The 20,519-nt window shown below is 30.2% G+C and overlaps 1 protein-coding gene across 1 annotated transcript in view; it reads right to left on the bottom strand.

Annotated features, from left to right (window-relative positions):
* Nucleotides 1–286: 286 nt before the first annotated feature.
* Nucleotides 287–20,519, bottom strand: part of LOC103572981 (uncharacterized) — a 112,978-nt gene continuing 92,745 nt past the window's right edge. Inside the window, exons 4-7 of the mRNA XM_008551828.1 lie at nt 11,989–12,174; nt 2,203–2,365; nt 970–1,268; nt 287–862 (exon numbers count right to left, since the gene is read on the bottom strand). Coding sequence (XP_008550050.1) covers nt 287–862; nt 970–1,268; nt 2,203–2,365; nt 11,989–12,174 — 1,224 coding nt within the window. The remainder of the gene's footprint in view (nt 863–969; nt 1,269–2,202; nt 2,366–11,988; nt 12,175–20,519) is intronic.

The following is a 20,519-nucleotide window of genomic DNA, read 5'->3' as shown; positions in this document are numbered from 1 at the left end:
ATTCTTATCTCTAAAACAATAAATTTCTTAACTTCTTAGTTTATTTTTTTTTTCTCATTCAAGTCGATAAAATAAAAACAAGAAGAAAAACGGAAAATCGCGATTAATCATAAAATAAGATAACTCAATATCCAATTTATTCCAACACATTCCTTTGTGTCATGTATATTTGTGCTATCGTTCGTTGGATATTTTATGCGTTATTATTATTTTTATCATTATATTTATTATTTTTATAATTATACTTATTATTATTATAATGATTATTATAAAAATCCTTCAAGGATTAACTTTCTTTTTCGTCAATTGGACTAACTTCATTTTGTAATAACTCAAATTTGGGATTTAAACCCGGTAATATACTAGTTTTTATTTGACTATATATATCGATACCTTTTTTACGATCGATATCAAGAGTATCCTCAATAAGTCGTGGAGGAATACTATTAGTACGTTTATGACAGGGTACAAAAACGCTGCCCTCAGGTTTTTCTTCACCGCACAATGTTTTCAAAGTTTTATTTAACTCTGTGGGTGATAATAGAGTACCGTTACCTAATTTGTTATTCATATTATTATCATTTATTGATAATATTATATCGTCGTGTTTATCATCTTTGAAAAGTGCGCCGGTGATTATTGGTTTGGTTTTATTACAAGTCTGGTGGCTGTGCTCAAGTTTATCGTAATCACCGATCAAACTTTTACGTTCCATACTTTCAAGTTTATTTGGAGTGGCACCGTTAACTTGCAAATTTGGATTTGATCTGACAGTATCCGTTGAATTACTTGCGTCTGTTGAATCTTGATGCTCGAGAGATGAATTTGAGTCTAACGAACTGTCAAGATTGTTGAGTTTTTTCTGCAACAGAAGTAATACTCGTGTTAATTTTATTTTAATTTATCATTCAGTCCTTCGACTTTTAAGGTAGAGAGGCTCGAATGCCAAATAAATTAAGTATTCAGTACTCTTACGTATTCAGTGGTGTCTTTGTTGAAACTAGAGTTTTCGCAATCATTTAAGAGTGTTTTCTCGGTGTCAGGTGATTTATCGAACTCCACCCACTTGGGAACGCCTTCTAAGTCTCGGGACAGAAGGTCATTCTTGTAATTACTGTCTTCATACATATATCCTAACTGGGCAGCATCGTACTCCATTTGATTCCCATAGCGGTAACTGTGGTTAACTGAACCACGACTGGCTATCGAGAGATCCGATTGAGATAATCCTGTGTTGATACTACCAAATAACTTTGTGGTACTAAACTCTAGAAATAACATCAAAATTATTCCGTTAGTCCATTCATTATTTTGTAAATTAATCCAGTCTAATCGAAGTGTAATTTTAACATTGATTTTGAAGATCAAAATAATCAAAATTTTTTTATTTTTTCTAGCAAAGTTAGACACAGATAGAAATTTTGTGTTAAATTCAACACAAATTATATGTTGCGAATGGTTTGCACAAATTGTAGTGTTAATTCAAAACATTGCGTTTATGTTAATCTTCAACACAAATTTTATGTTAAATCATTTAACACATAAAATCTGTTATTTGGACAGAAAATTTGTGTAAATTTAACAGACTTTATATACTGATCTAACTTTAGTACAACTTACGTCAATTCAACAAACAATTAATTCGATTTTCAATGATTTTTCTAAAAAACGAAGCTATGAATTATCCTCCCGTAAATGAAAATAAAAAAATCATCTAACCTGATCATAAAATTATGAAAGTTATCTATGATTATATTTAATTGTTAATCAATGATAATCCGAGTTTCCTTGCAGGCAATGCTGCTACGATGCTTTGCTTGGTTACAGTAATGAAAAAACCCGCGGGAGTGTTTAGCTAAACAACACAAATTTTGTGTTAGTTTTTGAATAACACAAGAAATGTGTTACATTTCAGATTTCCTAACCATTTAACATAGAAAATCTGTTAAAGTAAAATAACACAAATGGTTTGTGTTGAATTGACAGATTTCTGTGTTGAAAATCAACACAAAAAATTTAATCAAATAATTTTTTTAACACAAAATTTCTAACTGTGTAGAGAACAAAATGATTTTGGTCAGTAAACATTAACGAATCCTCATTATCTACATTGATCAGAATATTAACTTCAAATTTCAGTAATAGATTTGAATATATTTTGAAACGTCATTTATGCGCTTTATTAAACAATGAAATATTTACCTAAAGAATGATCTTCAGGAATTTCTTCACGATGAACAAGAGCCTGTTGATCAGTTACTCTTCCCGTAATATCATCAATTGATCCATTGTTGATAATATCTACATCATCCTTCAAATATTTAGGTTGTACTTCAACGACAAACGAATTGTCTGTCATTGTCATCTGCAATCACAAAATCAATCGCGCAATTAAATAAAAAATTAAAAATATCACTATAAACTTTATTACGACAAAAATAATAAAAAGTAATGAGAGTCAATAATTATGCACATAAAAGATCAATCAGTGGGATGTAATATAGATATTAAACGTGTAACATATGTTATCTATGTCAAAGGAGGTTGTAACGAAGCTGATAAACTCTAATAACGACACATACTATCACGTAGCTTCTTATCGAGTTTAACCATCCGGGAGAAAGTTCTTGTATACATCCACAAGAGTATAACGTTAAGGGTCTGTGGGTTAACGGTGGTTGGCTTGTTCTATATATCACAGACACCCGTATATACCGTACACCACAATATATATATATATATATATATATATAAGGACGTAACAATGTGCAACTAGAGAAGTGAGGGTCGATCGCACAGAGGTAGGTCAGTGAGATCCATTCTCTGTTCCTTCATCGGAGCTTTCGTGCGTAACATCGCCGTGTACACACTCCACCAGACATCCGGGACATCGATCTGCTGTTTAGTTGTAACCCGAGATTCCCATGCTCCACACTATATATTGCTGTATCAGATAATATACATACATACATACGTTTATTCTCGGACAGCATAGAAACCACATAGCTAGCTGTAGTCTATAGGATACTTTGTCTACTAAAGTCTCCCTTTACTTCAACTTATTTGAACGTCTGTTACTTCGAATTTCTCAGCTGCTTGGTACTTGCTTGCTGTGATGTTGCTTCACTGTTAAGTTTACTTGTTTGGATGTCTTTGGAGACATCACGAACAACCTTAGATGGCTTTTACCAGTACCACTGAACGTTGATGTGTCTCATTCATTTCATGTGACATTCATATATATCTATATATATACAATACTATACATACAGACTTTAAGAGAGATGTATGTGTATGTAGGATATGGATAGAGTGAGAAAGAGAGTAAGAGAGTGAGAGATAGTCTCGATAAATGTCCCACGGAATAGCTTTGGTTACTTGTTAGAACGGGTGATTAATTGAACACTGAAATTCACAGACTAGTGTGTAATGAGTTTCTACTGTTTTACTAGTGCGTCTAAAGTTTACGTTTAATTATCATCAAGACCAGAAATTAAAGCTATGTTTATTTCAAACATAACCCGTGTTTTATAAGGATTTAAACTTAACTTGAGTTGTTTGTGTGTTAATTAAATATTTTAATTCTAATAAGTCAAAATAAATGTTAGCTTATATTACTTATATAAATCTCTGGTTATAATGTATTGTTCATTTTTTTTCCCCATCTCGAAGGTTTTTTTTTGTTTATAAGGTAAAAAACCTAACATCCGATCAGGGACTACACAGAAAAAAAGAATTTCTTGGCGCAAAAAATTTTTACTCGCCTCAATAAAATTTTTACTTGACCTAAGAAATATTTTGAATTATAAATTAAATTTTCTAGTCCTAGGAAATTTTTTGTCTTCGATTCATATGCAGAATATTTCTTGTGCCAATAAATCCTTTTTTTCAGTGTAGTACCTGACCTCGCCATATATTTGGATATCTAAATTTATAAATATAAATATACAAATACATGGAGTGATTGGTTACTACTCTCTGATTGGGTATGAAGTCTTTTACCTTAAGGCAATTTATATTCCATAACAATTTTATAGACAGTACAAACTATCAAAAAAGATATTAAATCTGAGATATGAAAAAAAAAATTACTACTGCACTGTGAAAAATTTCCATTAAATTTTACTATGGGTGCATTGTAACCCCGGACCATAAGAAAACTGGTACAAAATTTACAAGTGTCCCATAGTAAATGGTATGCGCAGATGACACAATTGGAACCTATGCGCATACCATTTACTATGGGACACTTGTAAATTTTGTACCAGTTTCCTTATGGTCCGAGGTTACAATGCACCCATAGTAAAATTTAATGGAAATTTTTCACAGTGTGTACTTAAAAAATTTTCATATCCGAATTTAATTAAATATGTTGATTGATCGCATACATCATATATATTTTTAATTAGTTATATTGCATGTATGTTCGACGTTATTGAATTTTATTAATTATAGGAAAAATTGATATCCATCCATTATTAATACCTTTTAATGATAATAGCAGTGTATTGTATAGTGAGCTTTTAATGACTCGTTATTTTCAGGTAAAACGTAAATAGGCAGCCTTTAATAGTGGCAGTTTTGTTTTGGGTTTCTATTTTTTTTTTTTGCAATAACGAAAAAAAATTAAACCTTGAATTTCATTCAAGTGAAATGAGTCATAATTGTTGTGTAGGTAATCGATATTAATTCAGATTTGTTAACCATGTACAATGTATATTGATATCCAATAATTAATTATTGATGTATAAAACTCAAGTTCAATATTAAATTTCATTTTATTTCGCAATAATAGAGAGGTTTTGCCATTGAAAAAAATTGATTACAAAAGATTAAATTTATTTTTCCATAAGCTAATAGATATTTTTATTTTCATAAATATATACATATGTATGTGTATTTATGAACAATGAATTATGAAATGAATTTCCTGCCGAAGTTCATGGTGTCTAAAACTGTTCCTCGTACTACAAGCGACACGGAGAGTTAACACAACAAGTTTCTGTCTTAGTACACCTTATCTCCCTTCAAGGGAATGAGATTTATGTCAGAGAGCATCATTTCTATTGTATTCTCTCACTACACGACTCGAGAAGTAATCTCATAAAATATATATAAAAAAAGAAAAAAAAATAACTATACAAAGAATATTGCACAAGAAAAACTAACAAACGTCCAATAAAAAAACTGACTTATATAACTGTCAAGATAATATAATAAAATAAAAAACTTTAATAATAAAAAATCCGCGAAAAAAGTGTCAATTACAAAAAGTGAAATTCTGACAGTCAATTTAACATTATCACGAACCTGAAAAATTAATTTTTTTTTTTTTATGGCAGCGTAAATTTTTTATTTCTTCATTTGATAGGAATATTCATTTACCGCACGTTAACTAACAATTTATTCAGTATGCATTGATGTACATTGTGAAGTGGTGTCTCATAAATTTTGAAACTCGAAATATAAATTAATCGAAGATGGATTGAATTTTCATACAATGGAACTTTTCCCTCTTACAATTCCTAGAAGACAATATAATTTAATTTATTGTGTTCTTAATTAAATAAATAATTTACTTATTGAACCATAACCACAATCAATGCATTAATAAATAATAATTATAGTAAATGTAAATTAAATTGAATGGATGCACATGCAATCAAATCAAAAGAGATACACTAAGCGTGAATATTAAACGCTTTCTCATTTATGACAAATATTGTCAATTATGTTCATTGAATCACTCAATCATTAACACGTTTATTAAATACGATAATTAATATCCGTGAGTCGCTGAATTATTTATCATTTTATGTAATGATAATAATTTTAGTAATTAGGTTATTTATTCGAGTGATAAATTAAGTGATAATCAAGAATGGTAATAAAATATTTTCGCAATTACGTTAAGTTTGAAGCATATTTAATTAATATTGAGGCCAATGAGGGCTGAGCGTGTTAGGTTCATGAAAACTCATTAACAAGCTTTGGCATCATAATCCATTTTAAAGGGCTCTTTTATAATATACATACACATATATTTACTTTTGATCAGCTTCTGAGCTGTAAAGTTACTTTGGCACATAGAAAACTTTGTTGTTAATGCATTTACTTTAAGCTCATGTTATATAAGAATCCCTTATATATATATATATATATATATATATATATATATATATATAAATTCATACGATTCAATAATGTCGTTACTTTAAGATATAATTAATCCAATTTGCATTGACAATGAGCTTTCTCTAATTACTATCACATCAAACGCTTTATTTACATACATATATGCATATATATTAGAGTGTGTATTTTAGGGAAAATTTTTTTTCAATGCCTAACAGCTTCTGTACTTGCAGAAAGGTAAAATAAGACGCCTGTTAAAATTAGAGCCCTCGATATTAATAATAACAGGTGAATCGCTGCGATTTTTTATTTCCCATTTAAATAACATGGGAGAAAAATTTTAAGCTGGGAATTTTACACCTTAGCAATGGCTCATTGTACAGATAAGTTCCGGTTATAATTCCGTAGGGAATTAAACGCTCTACAAAAAAAAGTCTCCTATCATTTTTTGATAAATCCATTGTGTTCAAAAGTTGTTGGAGCTTGAAGTCACATTTATAGTAAATTTCGAGATCTTTTTACTTTCTCGGCGAAACTACCAGACTTATCACAAAATGTTATGGAATCTTTTTTGTAGACAATTTTATTTTATAAAAATTATTTTTGATAAAGTTTTTTCAAATTTCGCATAACTTTTTAGTCATTTTCATTTTAGTGTCAAGTTCTTACTTTTCTGCAAGTACAGAAGATGTTAATGCATTGAAAAAAAAATTACCCTCGAATAACACATCCTAATATACACATATATTCAGGTGAATGTAAAAATGAAATTTTCTTTTGGTTTCACCCTTTAAAAAGCTGTAATATGGTAAAAAAGTTTTCTTGCTTTTAACTTAAAAACTAAAGTTTAAGAAGTCCAATAAAAATTTTGAAAATTTGTAAAATAAAAAAAAAGAACCTCTACTTTCTCACATTTATTTATTTTTTTTTTTTATTAATAGTTAATAACTTGTATTGTTTACAACATCTGTACAACGCAATTAGTAATTTGTGTTTCATTTTTGCGATAACAATCAAAATCCCCATTGAGAATAGTATTTTATGAATAATCGTCAGTGTCAGAATAACAGAAATATATGAGCGAAAATCTATTTGTTCATTTATGAACATTCTCGCTGAGTACTGACAAATTAAAATATTGGTAATAAAACTTTCATAACAAATTTATTCCCGAATTGATGCATACTTTTAAACTAATTAAGCTGATCAGTTTTTAAAAATAAAGCTCTTGATTTAATATTTGATTTACGTGATGGATTTACTGTACTTCCACTAAATGACATTCACATCAAACCATAAATTAAATTTTGCACGCCATAAAAAAGTTATCTCCCGTCACGATAAATTTTTCTTTTTACTTTGTACACCAAAGTTTGATGGAGTTAATTTTTTTTTTTTTTTTTATTGTGAGTAATGAAAAAATAGTTTGCTCATCTCCGTGGAAGATTAAATTTACGTATAAGAAAAATTGAATAAGCTAACGAACATCATATGTTTCATCAGTCCATCGGACTTCTTTTTGTTGTCGGTCATTACTTGATATATTTGTTTTACCTAAATAAAGGAAAACTATTTTTTTCCCCTCCACTTTCTTTGGTAGTGGTTTGTTTCCTATATTTCATATTGAAATGTTTTGTCTCAAGGTAAAGCGAGGGAAAACAAACAAGTTTCTTTAACTCACGACTTAATTCAGTGGGTTGACATTAGTGATCTTGTCAAAGTAGGAGTATTTGTAAGATCACTGTGTGTAGTTGTGTGTACGATATTCGAAGTAAACGTGCCGTGGCTTGGCAACAAGCCAACAAGAATATTATGCAAACGTGTTTCGAGCAGTTTGTGCTTTTCTCAAGGGATTTAGAGATGCACAATAACTTTTGACATGCTACCAACGCTTTTACCATTTATTGAAGTTTACTAAAAACTACTTGGTAATGTACCCAGCACGCTTTATATTCCAATACCTTCACTTTTACCTGTATCATCACTAGTATCTCTTTTAAAAACAATATTTTAACATACAAGTTCTGACATTTTATTCGTTCAATTTCCCCAGTCGAAATATCTAACCTCAATCCAGCCTTACTGAGTGAAAAAAGCATTTTGAGCCTCGAATGATACTCAAAGATTCTCAATAAGCCTCGATGAGCCTCAAATGAACCTATTCGCGACTACACTGAGAGAAAAAACTGGTTTTCTGAACTATGAAAAACATAGTTCAATGAAGCCTCCACTATTACCTTCAGTTCAGATAACTAATATACAATTGTAAAATGTACGATGATATCATTATTGTTTTAACTGTGTTCAGTGAACATTGGCAATAGCAAACGTAATTAAGTAAAAAATGGTATTCTTATTACAAAAAAATAATGAAGAAAAATCCTTAATTATATTCATCGACGACTTAAACGATGCTAAATTAATGAAATTATAATCGTACAATTGCTGAGACATTTGTGATTCTACTGAAGTATAAGTTCTGACAAATAATATTAAATAGTTACCACAACAAAACAAATGCTTAGTTAAAACTACTACTTTCAAATAGTTTCGGGCACTATGATATAGTTCAAGAAACTAGAGATATTAGTTAAGATGACTATTTTTTCATTTCCATCCTTTTCTAGTTACCACAACCATGCATTTTATCTCAGTGTATGTAATTTAAATTCGATTAGTATTATTTAAGGCTCAAAATGCTTTTTTAGTTCAGTGAGGCTTGATTGAAGCTTGATATTTCGACCCGGATTAATTTACATTCACATATCCATCCTCGTTTTCAGGAAATTCCGGCTGGTTATTAAATGTCTTCAGCACACTTGAAAATAATGATGATACTTCTTTGCCAAAAAAAAAAAATAAATCATTTGAAACTCTTTTATACCATAATCTGGAGCGTTAAAACTAATGACTTCACGTAATTAAAAATATAGTTTCAAATCATCATTAAACTTTTTTTCTAACTCCTCAAATAAAATTTCAACGTAGAAACTAAAATGAAGTGCAAATGTACACAACTACAAACGTAGAAAAAAAGGCTTCGTTAGAAACAACTTCAGCGACTTCGAAAAAAATTTAGTACTGAAGTTTCTCTATGAAATATTCCTTTCAATATCATATAACAAGTGTTTACCCAATTTTTCAATTAATAAAGCTTCCTCTGCTGCTAAATTAAAATTAAACTACCCAGTATTTCAATTATTAAGCAAATAAAGAAATAAAAAATAGTACTGCAGTATTTCAAATCAACAACTTTGTTTTCTAATCAAATTAATTAATCAACCCATTAAATTGATTTTACTTTATTAATTGGGATATAAAGTTTGCTAATAACGATTTGATGATAATAACTAAAAAGGTACAGAATAAGCTGATTTAAAACTTGAGTAAGTAACTTTGAAAGCGTAGAATTCTCGTCAATAGACCAATTTAAAATCAGAGCCCGGAATTTCGCTTTGATGACTTTCACTGAAAGGGTGAAACTATTATCTTAATATATAATATATATTGAATGTGAGGTATTGGAAATAGGTATGGTAGGTTTACGCCATCCCGGTCGTTCGGCATCACGTCCTCACGATCCACGCCCTTCCGATGTTCAATAGTTAAACCGGTCTGCAAGCGACACACAGGATGGTGGAATGCCAAGTTCATGAATCCCGGGAGAGACGAGAGCCTGCTTTCTCCCTCAGGACATTCTTGTGTCTTTAAGGAAGAAAATGAGGAATAGGAAGTCTGCTCATACCCTTACCACACTATTGAGCTACAGACTACCGCTACGGCTATAACTGTGAATACGACAGCGACTGCTGCAATGACGATGACAACAAGGCCGATAGCTGGAGATAGAATTGCCGGGTGGTATGGTAACCTTCGAGCAATCTTCAACAACGGCGAAACTTGGATAATTGCGAATCAGAGTTCCCGGTTATCAAAGTTTAATGACTGACGAACTGGAACAACTCAATTCACACAATATGGATTTCATGACTCGAAAATAGTTATTTGTATTCTTGTTGATATGTATGAGTGCTCGATTATTTGCATGTCTGCTCGCAAAAGCTTTATACTTATTTAATATTATCGTTTAATTAATTTATCACTTGCTTTTGTATCTATACTACTCTTATATGTGTTTAATATGCGCTCAATTCTACCCTGAGATTATTTCGTATTCATAACTTTTGGTACTACGATATTGCTTTGTTACTTTGTAATCAAACTTTGTTAATTGTCACTCTAATAATTATTACAGTCATGCCAGCAAAGTTATGAGTTTCAAATATAATTTCTATAATCTGGATTACGAATAATTAATTACTTTTCATATAATATTAATATCTATAAAGGAAAAATGATCTGGGTTCAATCAGACTTAATTGCCCTGTAAAAAATTTCCGAAATTTTCAAAAATTATTTTTCAAGCTTCGATAAATTTTCTTAAGTCGATCTTTGAGATTTTTTTATTGCAAATTCATCCTTTTTTTGCTGAACTACTTTTCAATAAAAATAAATCAATGATTTGAATTTATGTCTATATATTTTAGTGTGGAAAAAATATTTGTGTAATAAAAATAAAGTATAGAAAATTGATTTTAGCCCAAGGGAAGTAAGTTTAAAAAAAATGTAAATAATTTTTAGGGATCGCAGGTGTTTGTAGGCAGTAAAAAATTTTAGAAAGTAATTTACCGTATAATGCTATGTGAGTAACTATACACGGTACACATTTTCATGACGTAATTTAATGTAGCGCATTTATCTTAAAAAATGCTAAGTAAAATAAAATAAAATAAGCAAGCAAATGTGTTTTTAAATTAATTTTTCATTAAATTTCAGCATACAAATCTCAAATTTCCTACAGTAAATCATAATACAGAGCAATTAAAAAAATTTATATTATCATTAATAACTTTATAAAATATTCACTTATAATTTAGTAAACATAAACTACAAACGTTCTATTGCATGTACTCGGGTAACGTCGAGTGTAGATTTTCATGTGTCAAGTGGCTCTTTTAGCTGATAAGCGGAATAAAGTAATTCTACTTCTCATTTTTTCATCCATTTATTTTTTACCGTAACCTGAGAAACTGCACGATTTTATCGATCGGACTCAAGTAAGCATGACCATTGTAGTCGTGTATGTACGTTAATGAGACTACAACAGCGTTAATACGCTTTAATTTATTTTATTTTTTCCACTTTAACTTGGGATTTATCTGCGGATACTCATATAAAAATGCTTGTTACAACTTATTTTATTAAACTGTTTTCATTGTTACTGCTTAGTTATTTTTTGTCAGGTCAACTTGCTCATGCAGTTATTTGTAAACAACATTTTATAAACTCAGGCGTGTCTGAAAGTTCACGCAGTTTGAATTTATACGCTTGCAAAAGAGCTTTTATACATCTTCTCGTACGACCTATCCCACCCCCATTCCCCTTTTTAGCATTTTCTCATCCTCCATTTAGCTTTTTCCACTTCCTTCGGCTTTCCCTCATTCCACTCAACTCTAACTCACTTTTTTCTTCAACATCTTTGGGCTTTTTTCTGCCTTGTCATCTGCTCGTTGTTATAAAAAAAAAAAAAAAAAATTAAGGAGTTACTAGAATAGAGGAGTAGAGAAAATCAAAGAATAAGGAATCGGGTACAGAGGAAAATCGCTCAGAAATCATGAGAAAGATGTAGATGGTAACGAAAAATGAGCCAAAGCAAAATAAGTATCAGGTAGAAATAGTGAAGTATATAAGATGAAATTTGGAAAAAAAGAAGAGGAATAATGAATAAAAAAACTCACTATAAATGTTCATACACATACGTAGTAAAAAGTTTCTTTGTCATGTCATACTTACAGCTCGCTCTTCCGTCTCGACGATGAGGTGGTTATTCTTTAGTGTAAGGGTGATGATGTTGCCGTTGGCGTTTTTGCTCGTGTGATTCCCAGGGGATGCGAACTCCCCATTACCAGCTGCGAGTGCTACTTCCTCCATTACTTCCGTCTCACAGATATACCTTGGTCCATTGAGACCGTTCACCAACTGAAAGCAAAGTAAACAAAAAGTTTTAGATGATTTTTGACTACTCATGCACGGAGAAATTATTATCCTTTGAAATTCCAGTGTCATAGTAAACGCGGTCTATGTTGTCCTCCACAGAAATTGAAATAAACACAAGCAAAGTAACTGTGATCATTGCAAATATTTCTATGGTCATAGTAGTTTTTGCATGTATTTATTTCAATGTTCGTCAGGTGGCGACCATGGTTCGGCCTTTTCAATGATACCATGGCATTTCAAACGAGAACAATTTATCCGAGAGTTACCCCTTAGTGAGCTGTAACTCCTTTTGCTAGTGGTACTTATAAGTACACTGACTGGTGACACTTTACTTTAAATGGTAACAAGAGACCGAATGTCGAATAAAGCATCACGACAAGCGGTTTGTGGAATACCTAAATCACCAGTATACTAGATCGAGGGTTGACAGTTGGAACGTGCTTATTCCAGCATTTTCTCGTCCTTCTGTAATTTACGGATCACCGACATCACACCTTAACCCATCATTATTATCACTATTATTATTATTATCTATTACTATCACCATTTTCTTTTAACTATCGGAAAATTCCATTTTGCTAAAACCAACCAGTCAACTGGATAAACTAAATGTAGCTGAGTGGACTGAATGGTTCGTCGATTAAACTATAATCGTTTTTCCAATTCGTAAACTTTTTTTGTTGCTACAAAAACTCCACAAGGTTTAATTTTATTTTCAATTGCTGCATTTTTTATTCAATTTAATATTTCAAAATTATTTAAGTGAATTCAAATGTTATTAGTAATTGTCGGTGACAATAGTGTGGGTGTATGTGCGGGTGTTTGTTGAATTTTTATGGATTTTGCATGTATGAAACAAAAAAAAATAAATAAATGAATGTATAAAAGGGAGTGTAATAATAAACAAATGGACAAAAGATTGGTAATGGGTGAAACGAGAGTTTGATGAGAGTGCTTTTACGATGGGAAATAAACGAGGATATTTTGCATATTATGGTAGTATAGTATGGTGGTAGTTTCTAGTACAGCGTAAAATGAAATTTCGATTGGAATTTTAATCATGAGAAGTACTGGGAAACGACACACGATGTTAAATTTAACCGCAAATAGGCATGGCAATGAGTTTGAAATGCTCTCTTGCATACTCGGTGCTCTGTTTGTTGTGTTGATAGATGTATCGTTCGTTGTTTTGTGGTTATGTTTAATTTTACACATGAATTTAATCTGATTGTTAGATTTATATTAATTATACCATGTTTAAACAGTTATTTACGATTTTTTGTTTCGGTGATTCTGTTTGCTGTCAACATAAGTTTTTAGTTAAATTACAAAAATTAAACAACATGTCTTATTAGGCAGTAGTTTTTGGTACAGAACGAAATTCGGTTGTTTTACTAAAAAAGTTTATGCTGTAAAATGCAAAATACATATTGCATTGCAGTGAAAAAATTCAACAAAAATATTTTTCCCTTCCATTGAAATTAATTTAATTTACTTTGAAATTTCATGAAAATCTTTAATAACAAATTCTTCTATTCATTAAAAACTACCCTAATAAATGAAAGCGAATACTTCCTTACGCCGTACAGACGAACATTCTTTGATAAATGGGCATTCAAAGAGATTTTTATTGAATACTGCATTGCATGTCAGATATGCTTATCCTGTATTAAATAACTTTGTATGCAAACATTTTTCAAAAATTCTTCCATCCAATTATACTGAATTAATTTGATATACTTTGACAATTTTTTATTTCGCTGTATGGATAAAAATCCTTAGTGTCTTAAATTATATTATATATATATATATATATATTTTTTTTTTTCTAGGAAGAAAAAAAACAGATAACGAAATGATACTATCAGTTTGAGATCAATAAAAAGCTGGGCATAAAGACTTCAAGACACGTGTGAGTTTATTAAATATTGATTTTATATAAATTGAGAGGGCGGGTATACCTACTTAAACTTTTACTTTCGAACGATAAACCACAGACAACATGTCGGTACTATAATGATGCGCTTGAAGAAAGTGCAATGTGCGATAAAAAAAATCACTCGACGATTGAGCCAGAGGTATACTGCAATTTCGTGGAAGTGACACCACTGCCGGAAGTGGTGACGCGTGATCGCATAAATGATGCATGAGTTTTAATAGTTGTAGCAGAAATAATCATAGTAGTAGTAGTAGAAGTTAAAGTAGAAGAATATAAAGTGAGTACAGAGAAAAAAAAATACGGTGTATAGTTGAAGTATATTATCGTAGTGGTAGTACGAGAAGAAGAAAGTTCCACGTAATTTATTTACAGAATGACGGATCGCTTAATATACTTTCTGAAGACTTTATTCACACAATAAAATTCTATGCTATATATATATATATTATATTATAAAACTAGAGATTTAATTTACTCAAGTTATGGTATGATGTAGAAATATATTTTTAAAATAAAAAATAATAGTTTTATAAATTTAGACAAGTCTTATAAATTTAATAAATCACTGGCTTTTTATTTTATGTTGTTCGTTCATGACTATATAAATATTTAATTGATAGCAATCTAAAAATATTTCAACGGAAAAATCGAATATCATATTCTTCATGAATTATTTATTATGATAAAATATTATCAGGAGATTTTATATTCATCTTTAAATTTACAACTCGCAGCTCGGCTGTGATTTTCTATTTTTACAAATAATTTATTTCTATATTTTACACTGTAATAACTGGCCACTTAAAATAATTACTACATGCAGCGAATTTTATAGTATTTTTTACATAAAATATTTATAGAAAAATTACTATGTCATAGTAACATGAGGACAGTATGGAATTATTGTACTAATTACCGATAACGTAGAAATTTTTAAAATATATCCAACGGAATTTGCAAGGTGCATTGTAATTTTGAAAAAGCAACAGATTAAATTCTATCCAAGAAATTCAAATTTCTTAATCTATTGCTTTCTCGAAATCACAATGCACCTTGTAAATTCTGTTCGATGTATTTTTAAAATTTCTACGTTATCAGTAATTTGTACAATAATTCCATACTGTCCTCATGTTACTATGACAGTAATTTTTCTATAAATTTTTTATATAAAAAATACCGTAAAATTCTCTGCGTGTATACTTAAATTTTTTACTGTCATTAATTTTAAAAATTTTAATTTTGCTGAAGAAATAAATATTCTTAATGGTTAGATGTATTTTCTATATTTAAATAACATGTTTTGCGTGAAAAATTAAGATCCTTTTAATTTTCAATTTTCATCACTGAAATGTATTTACTTAGGAGCAGCACATACATTTCAATTAAATTACCTCTAATATCATTTATGTGTTTGTGCAGAGCATTTCGTGTTAAAATATTAGTCTCTAACTATGACCTAGTTGTGTACTAGAGAACACGTATTCATTTTGTTTTTCCTTGCATTGGAACCTTTTATTCTCTTTATCCGATAATTCTTAATTTCGAATGAAAAATTTTCAGTAATAAATAGATGTTTATTTTCCTAATTTTATCAAAAAATTGTAAGAACATTTTTCGACATGAAAAAATGATTGAAAATTCGATTGATTGTTGAATTATCAGATAAATATTAATTAAAATAGACAAACATCTACGAATCAATAGAAAGAATGGTCATACCGTATAAAATTTTATTGTATTACCTCATTATTTTTCGTGAACACAATGAAAAAAAAGTTTTATTTCTATTCCCAACAACTTACAAAACTATTTCAATGAACACAAGACACATGTTATACTTTTCACTTCGCATATCCCCTATTGCTTCCGTATTCCTATCAATACGTTCCTATACACACTATTCTCTTTTCTTATTTCCAAGATCAGCGATCTCCGAAAGTATCTGTCTATTTCCGGAGGTCACTGTAGCATAAACGTGAACGTGAACAAAGAATTGCCCTCCATTGAATCGCATTTTTTGCATTTAAATCGCAACTTTTCCGAGTTTTATATTCCTTCGAAGTAACTTACTGACACATAAAACCAACAATAAAGCCTATTATTCTAATCTTATCTTTTTTTTTCACGATCCTATGCTCACTACTGAACTTAATAACTTTCCGCAACAAAAAAATTTCAATAGTCCTATCAGATAAAAAACTTTTTAATAACTTAACAAAAGGTATTAAATAGCAAATCCAAAGCTCATCGTTACATAATAAAACTGGATCCAAACAACAGATTTAAAATTGTTAAATCTATTTTTTCCTCAGAATAAAATTATCGACATAAAGTCAACATTTTTCTACCTCTCATTGCTTTTTATCCCTATAAATGATTCTGTCATTATCATAAATGGATTATAAAAAAACATAAACTACTCTAGCATATATTATTTGAAGCCACAAAGGCTATAGCTTGCATCGTTTAACTTCTTCTTTCGCAAAAAACAATATATGTTCTTTTTCGGAATCAAAAAGTGATTTTTTTATTTCATGCAATGATAAACTTGATAAATGATATTGTAATTAGTATAATTATTAATTATTAGACTGTTAAAAATTTGTGGAGTAAACGCGAATTAAACCTGGAGTGAATGCAAAGCAAGTGACTGTTCATTTATTTAATCCGCTTTTGTTGAAATTCACTCCGAAGGAGAGTTTTTTCTAATGTTGATACTCGGATTCGGAGTCGTTTTTTTTTTATTCCAGAACTTCGAGTGATGGAGTGAAATAAAATCCGTAATCACTCCCAATTTTTTCCAGTGTAGTATTATTATTATTATTATTATTGTACTTAAGTATGAAGTAATATAAGTATTGTATAAAATCAATCAAGTAAATATAACTGAAGATGAATTTTTCCTGCAGACTCACTATTTTCAATTTTATGAGTTCAAGGGTTCACTAACAGTAGCAGCAGTGAGTTCATATGTGTTGTATATTTATATATACTTTACTTGTTCACAAGGGAAAAGAAATTGCCAATTTAAGCGAAATGTCGTCGTTCAGAGGATAGGAAAACGTCTGTAACTAATGTGGTCGCAATGTCTCGATAGCCACACGGCTTCGATATCCGATACTCACTATCCTACTCTTTTCTTTAACTCACTGCGTTTTTTTTCTTATTTTTATTTTTCATTCAATCGAACCTGAAATGTATACCTATACACACTACAAAACAGTCGTTTTTTTATTTCCGTACTCTGTACTGTCTTTTAGTTGGTCTCAATTTTTAATTTCTGCCGTGTACATCTTCTCTTCTTTTCCTGCTTATTGATCCAATTTTTCATGAGATTCATGACTTACACCCAGACAGAGGACCATGCGACAGAATAAAAATAAATCTCAACAAGTTTTTCTTGTCTTAAATTAAAGACTATTTGCTCTATCCTGTTATCTGGAGATTTCCTTTTGTCTCCCATAATACGGACAACTACGACTGCTGTTACTTTACTACTGTGTAATGCAAGACTACTCTTGGATCTCGGTCTTCTGGAGCACTACTGGAAGGTGCTCTCTTCAGATTTAACTTACCTTTATTATGAATAAGACAATAGATGATAAATTAAAATATAACAAATCTTAAAATAATATACTGTTTCCTGTACGAAAGGATTGATAAGAAATTCCGCTGTTATCTCATGTTTTCATCAGCGTTATCTCTAGTTATTATTATTTTATATAATAAAAAATAATTAACAAAAGTTGATAAATGAATTTTAGTTGAAGTTTTTTTTAATTAACGATATTGAATTGAGGATAATTAAATCAGGATGCGATACTCATTTATTGGGTTATCGACCCGCTCGGAGGTTTTTAGACTTAGATTTGTACTTGTCGTTGAGTCATTAATATCTGACGTATATGAATGGTCTCGGTGGTCAAACAAGATTCACTCGGCACATTTGGCGTCATTTGTTAAGCTACGATTAGTTATTTACACGCAATATTTTTATTTTATTTTATTAATTGGAATCATTAATTTTCAAAATTAATAAAGTTGTATTATTAATTACTGGCATAAACTGTTACACAACAAGTTACAAATTATGACGATATTTTAATTCAATAATATTTTTTATCAACATTAGGGATGTTGATTGTGTGACGTTTGATAAAACTTATATATATATATATATATATATATATATATATATATATATATATATATATATATATATATATATATATATATATATATATTATTGAAATATTTAAAAAAAAAATAATGATTTCAATTAATAGTCAAGTGATAAAAACTCCACTTTTAAACGATATAAATATTTTAATTGAACTGTCAAAATCGTCACTGTCGGCGCTCTTTATAAAGAACATCAATCATTCTGATGTTTTTGATAAACGTTCAAATCGTTTTTAAGATCAAATATTTTTCTATCAAATTTTCCTTTAATAAAAAAAAAAAAAAAACATTATTACTAATTAATAAATCAATTTTAATATAAAATAAAAAAAAAATTCGTAAGCTATAAATAATTGAATAGGTATGACAATAATTATGAAAGGCAGAAGTTAAAATAAAAATGGTTAAATAACTTTTTGGTTACGATTGAGGATAGTAACATCGAGCCAACACCTGGCGACGCTACTGCGGAAGCTCCCCACAGGATGAAACAAGTAATCGCCATTAATCCTGGCCCCACGACGCGGCCGTGGGCGTGCAGGCGGTAATTAGAGTGGAACGTGCTCGCCTCGAAGCTCACGAACTTTCCTGCAGTCCCGTACGCGTAACGAGCAACTCATTTGATACGAGAGAGACCGACCAGGAGGCCAAGAGCGAGACACGCTAAGTTATTTGATATAAGAGAGAACCCGGTATCTCGTGCAGCGCAGAAAGAAGAGAAGAACTGAATGCGGTCGGCTGTGAAGAAAAAGACCACAAATAGCTGTGTCGCAGTTATCTTAACTCTAATTCCCTTTAGACGCTGATCTTTTCAACGATTTTCTTTATTTCATGGATTTTCGTTTAGTTCTTTCGCCGTTTTACTTTTAACTACCGATACTCTAAAAATTCATTTCCTTTTTTTTCATCAGTTTATTTTATCACACTGTAAAAAATTTGTGGAAATATCAAATATTCCCATAAAAACTGTCACTATAGCTATTTAATAATTTAATATTTTTCCTATTTATTATATATATGAAATTATAATTTAGTGAGTTACTAAAACATTTTATAAATTAAAAACATAATATTTTAAGTTTAATTATTAATATCTGAATTAATTATTTATTGAAATAATTATGTTTCTAATTAACTGCTACACGAAAAGAAAATTATGGGAATGGTTCCCATACTGTGAAAAGTGTGAAAATTACTTCTACACGGAAAGCAAATTCTAAGAAGTATTTCCATAATATTATGGGACCCATTCCTATAATTTTCTTTCCGTATATTTCTATTAAATATAAATTTATTTAAGTATTAAAACTCCGTACCGGAGTGAATGCGGATTTAAATAAAATCCACGTCACTCCGAAATCACTCCGTCCATAAAAAAATTCCTATTGACTCCGCTTATAAAGTGATTTTTTTTTAAACTCTGAAACTCTAAGTAAGGGAGTGAATTTGGATTGAAATATAATCCGGATTCACTCCCGATTTTTTACAGTGTACAATTTATCAATAACAACTGTCGCAATTATTTTCATTAATGTATTTAAAATGTTCTTTGATTCGGATACCTTTGGTTCTATTCGCATTGATGAAGCTGTTGTTAAAAGTAAGAGTTTGAAACTTGTTAGACCGGTATTTCATAACAAGATACACCATAGTAAGGTATTATAACGAATGAATAGAAGTTCAATAGACGTGTATAAGACTGTCTAGCGTAATGTCTAGACGTTGGTCAGACACTCTTGAACAGGATTACCAAGTAGACAAAGTCGAGCCACGATCTTGTATTAGAGTGTTAGTTTGTCTACATTAGCTTGTCTGTCACGCAATTCACGAGTAAATTAGAATGGCATACTCGCTTACTGTATAATATATATTTACATTTACATCTACAACCTCATCTACACATACATATATATATTTACATAGATTTGTATCAGCATAAATCTCTATATGTGTGTGAATTAATGTAAATATATAAACTTGATTCGTGACAGAAATAGATAAGGAACCTAAAGTGTAAAGAGAGACAGCGTGAGACGTTAATCTTAGTCTTTGACGCGACCGACTAGCGGTTAATGTTCCCATCAGGTTTCTGTTCTGAAAGCCACCATCGCCATCACGATCGCTACCATCATCATCACCACCACTACTACCAACTCTCATTAGTATTGTGCATGATTTTAGTTGTTCTTTTAACAGCCCAATGAGT

The sequence above is a fragment of the Microplitis demolitor genome, chromosome 3 (genome assembly GCF_026212275.2).
Source record: "Microplitis demolitor isolate Queensland-Clemson2020A chromosome 3, iyMicDemo2.1a, whole genome shotgun sequence".
Taxonomy (NCBI): Eukaryota; Metazoa; Arthropoda; class Insecta; order Hymenoptera; family Braconidae; genus Microplitis; species Microplitis demolitor.
Note: the sequence above shows the minus strand (reverse complement) of the source record. Positions and strands in the feature narration are given on the sequence as shown.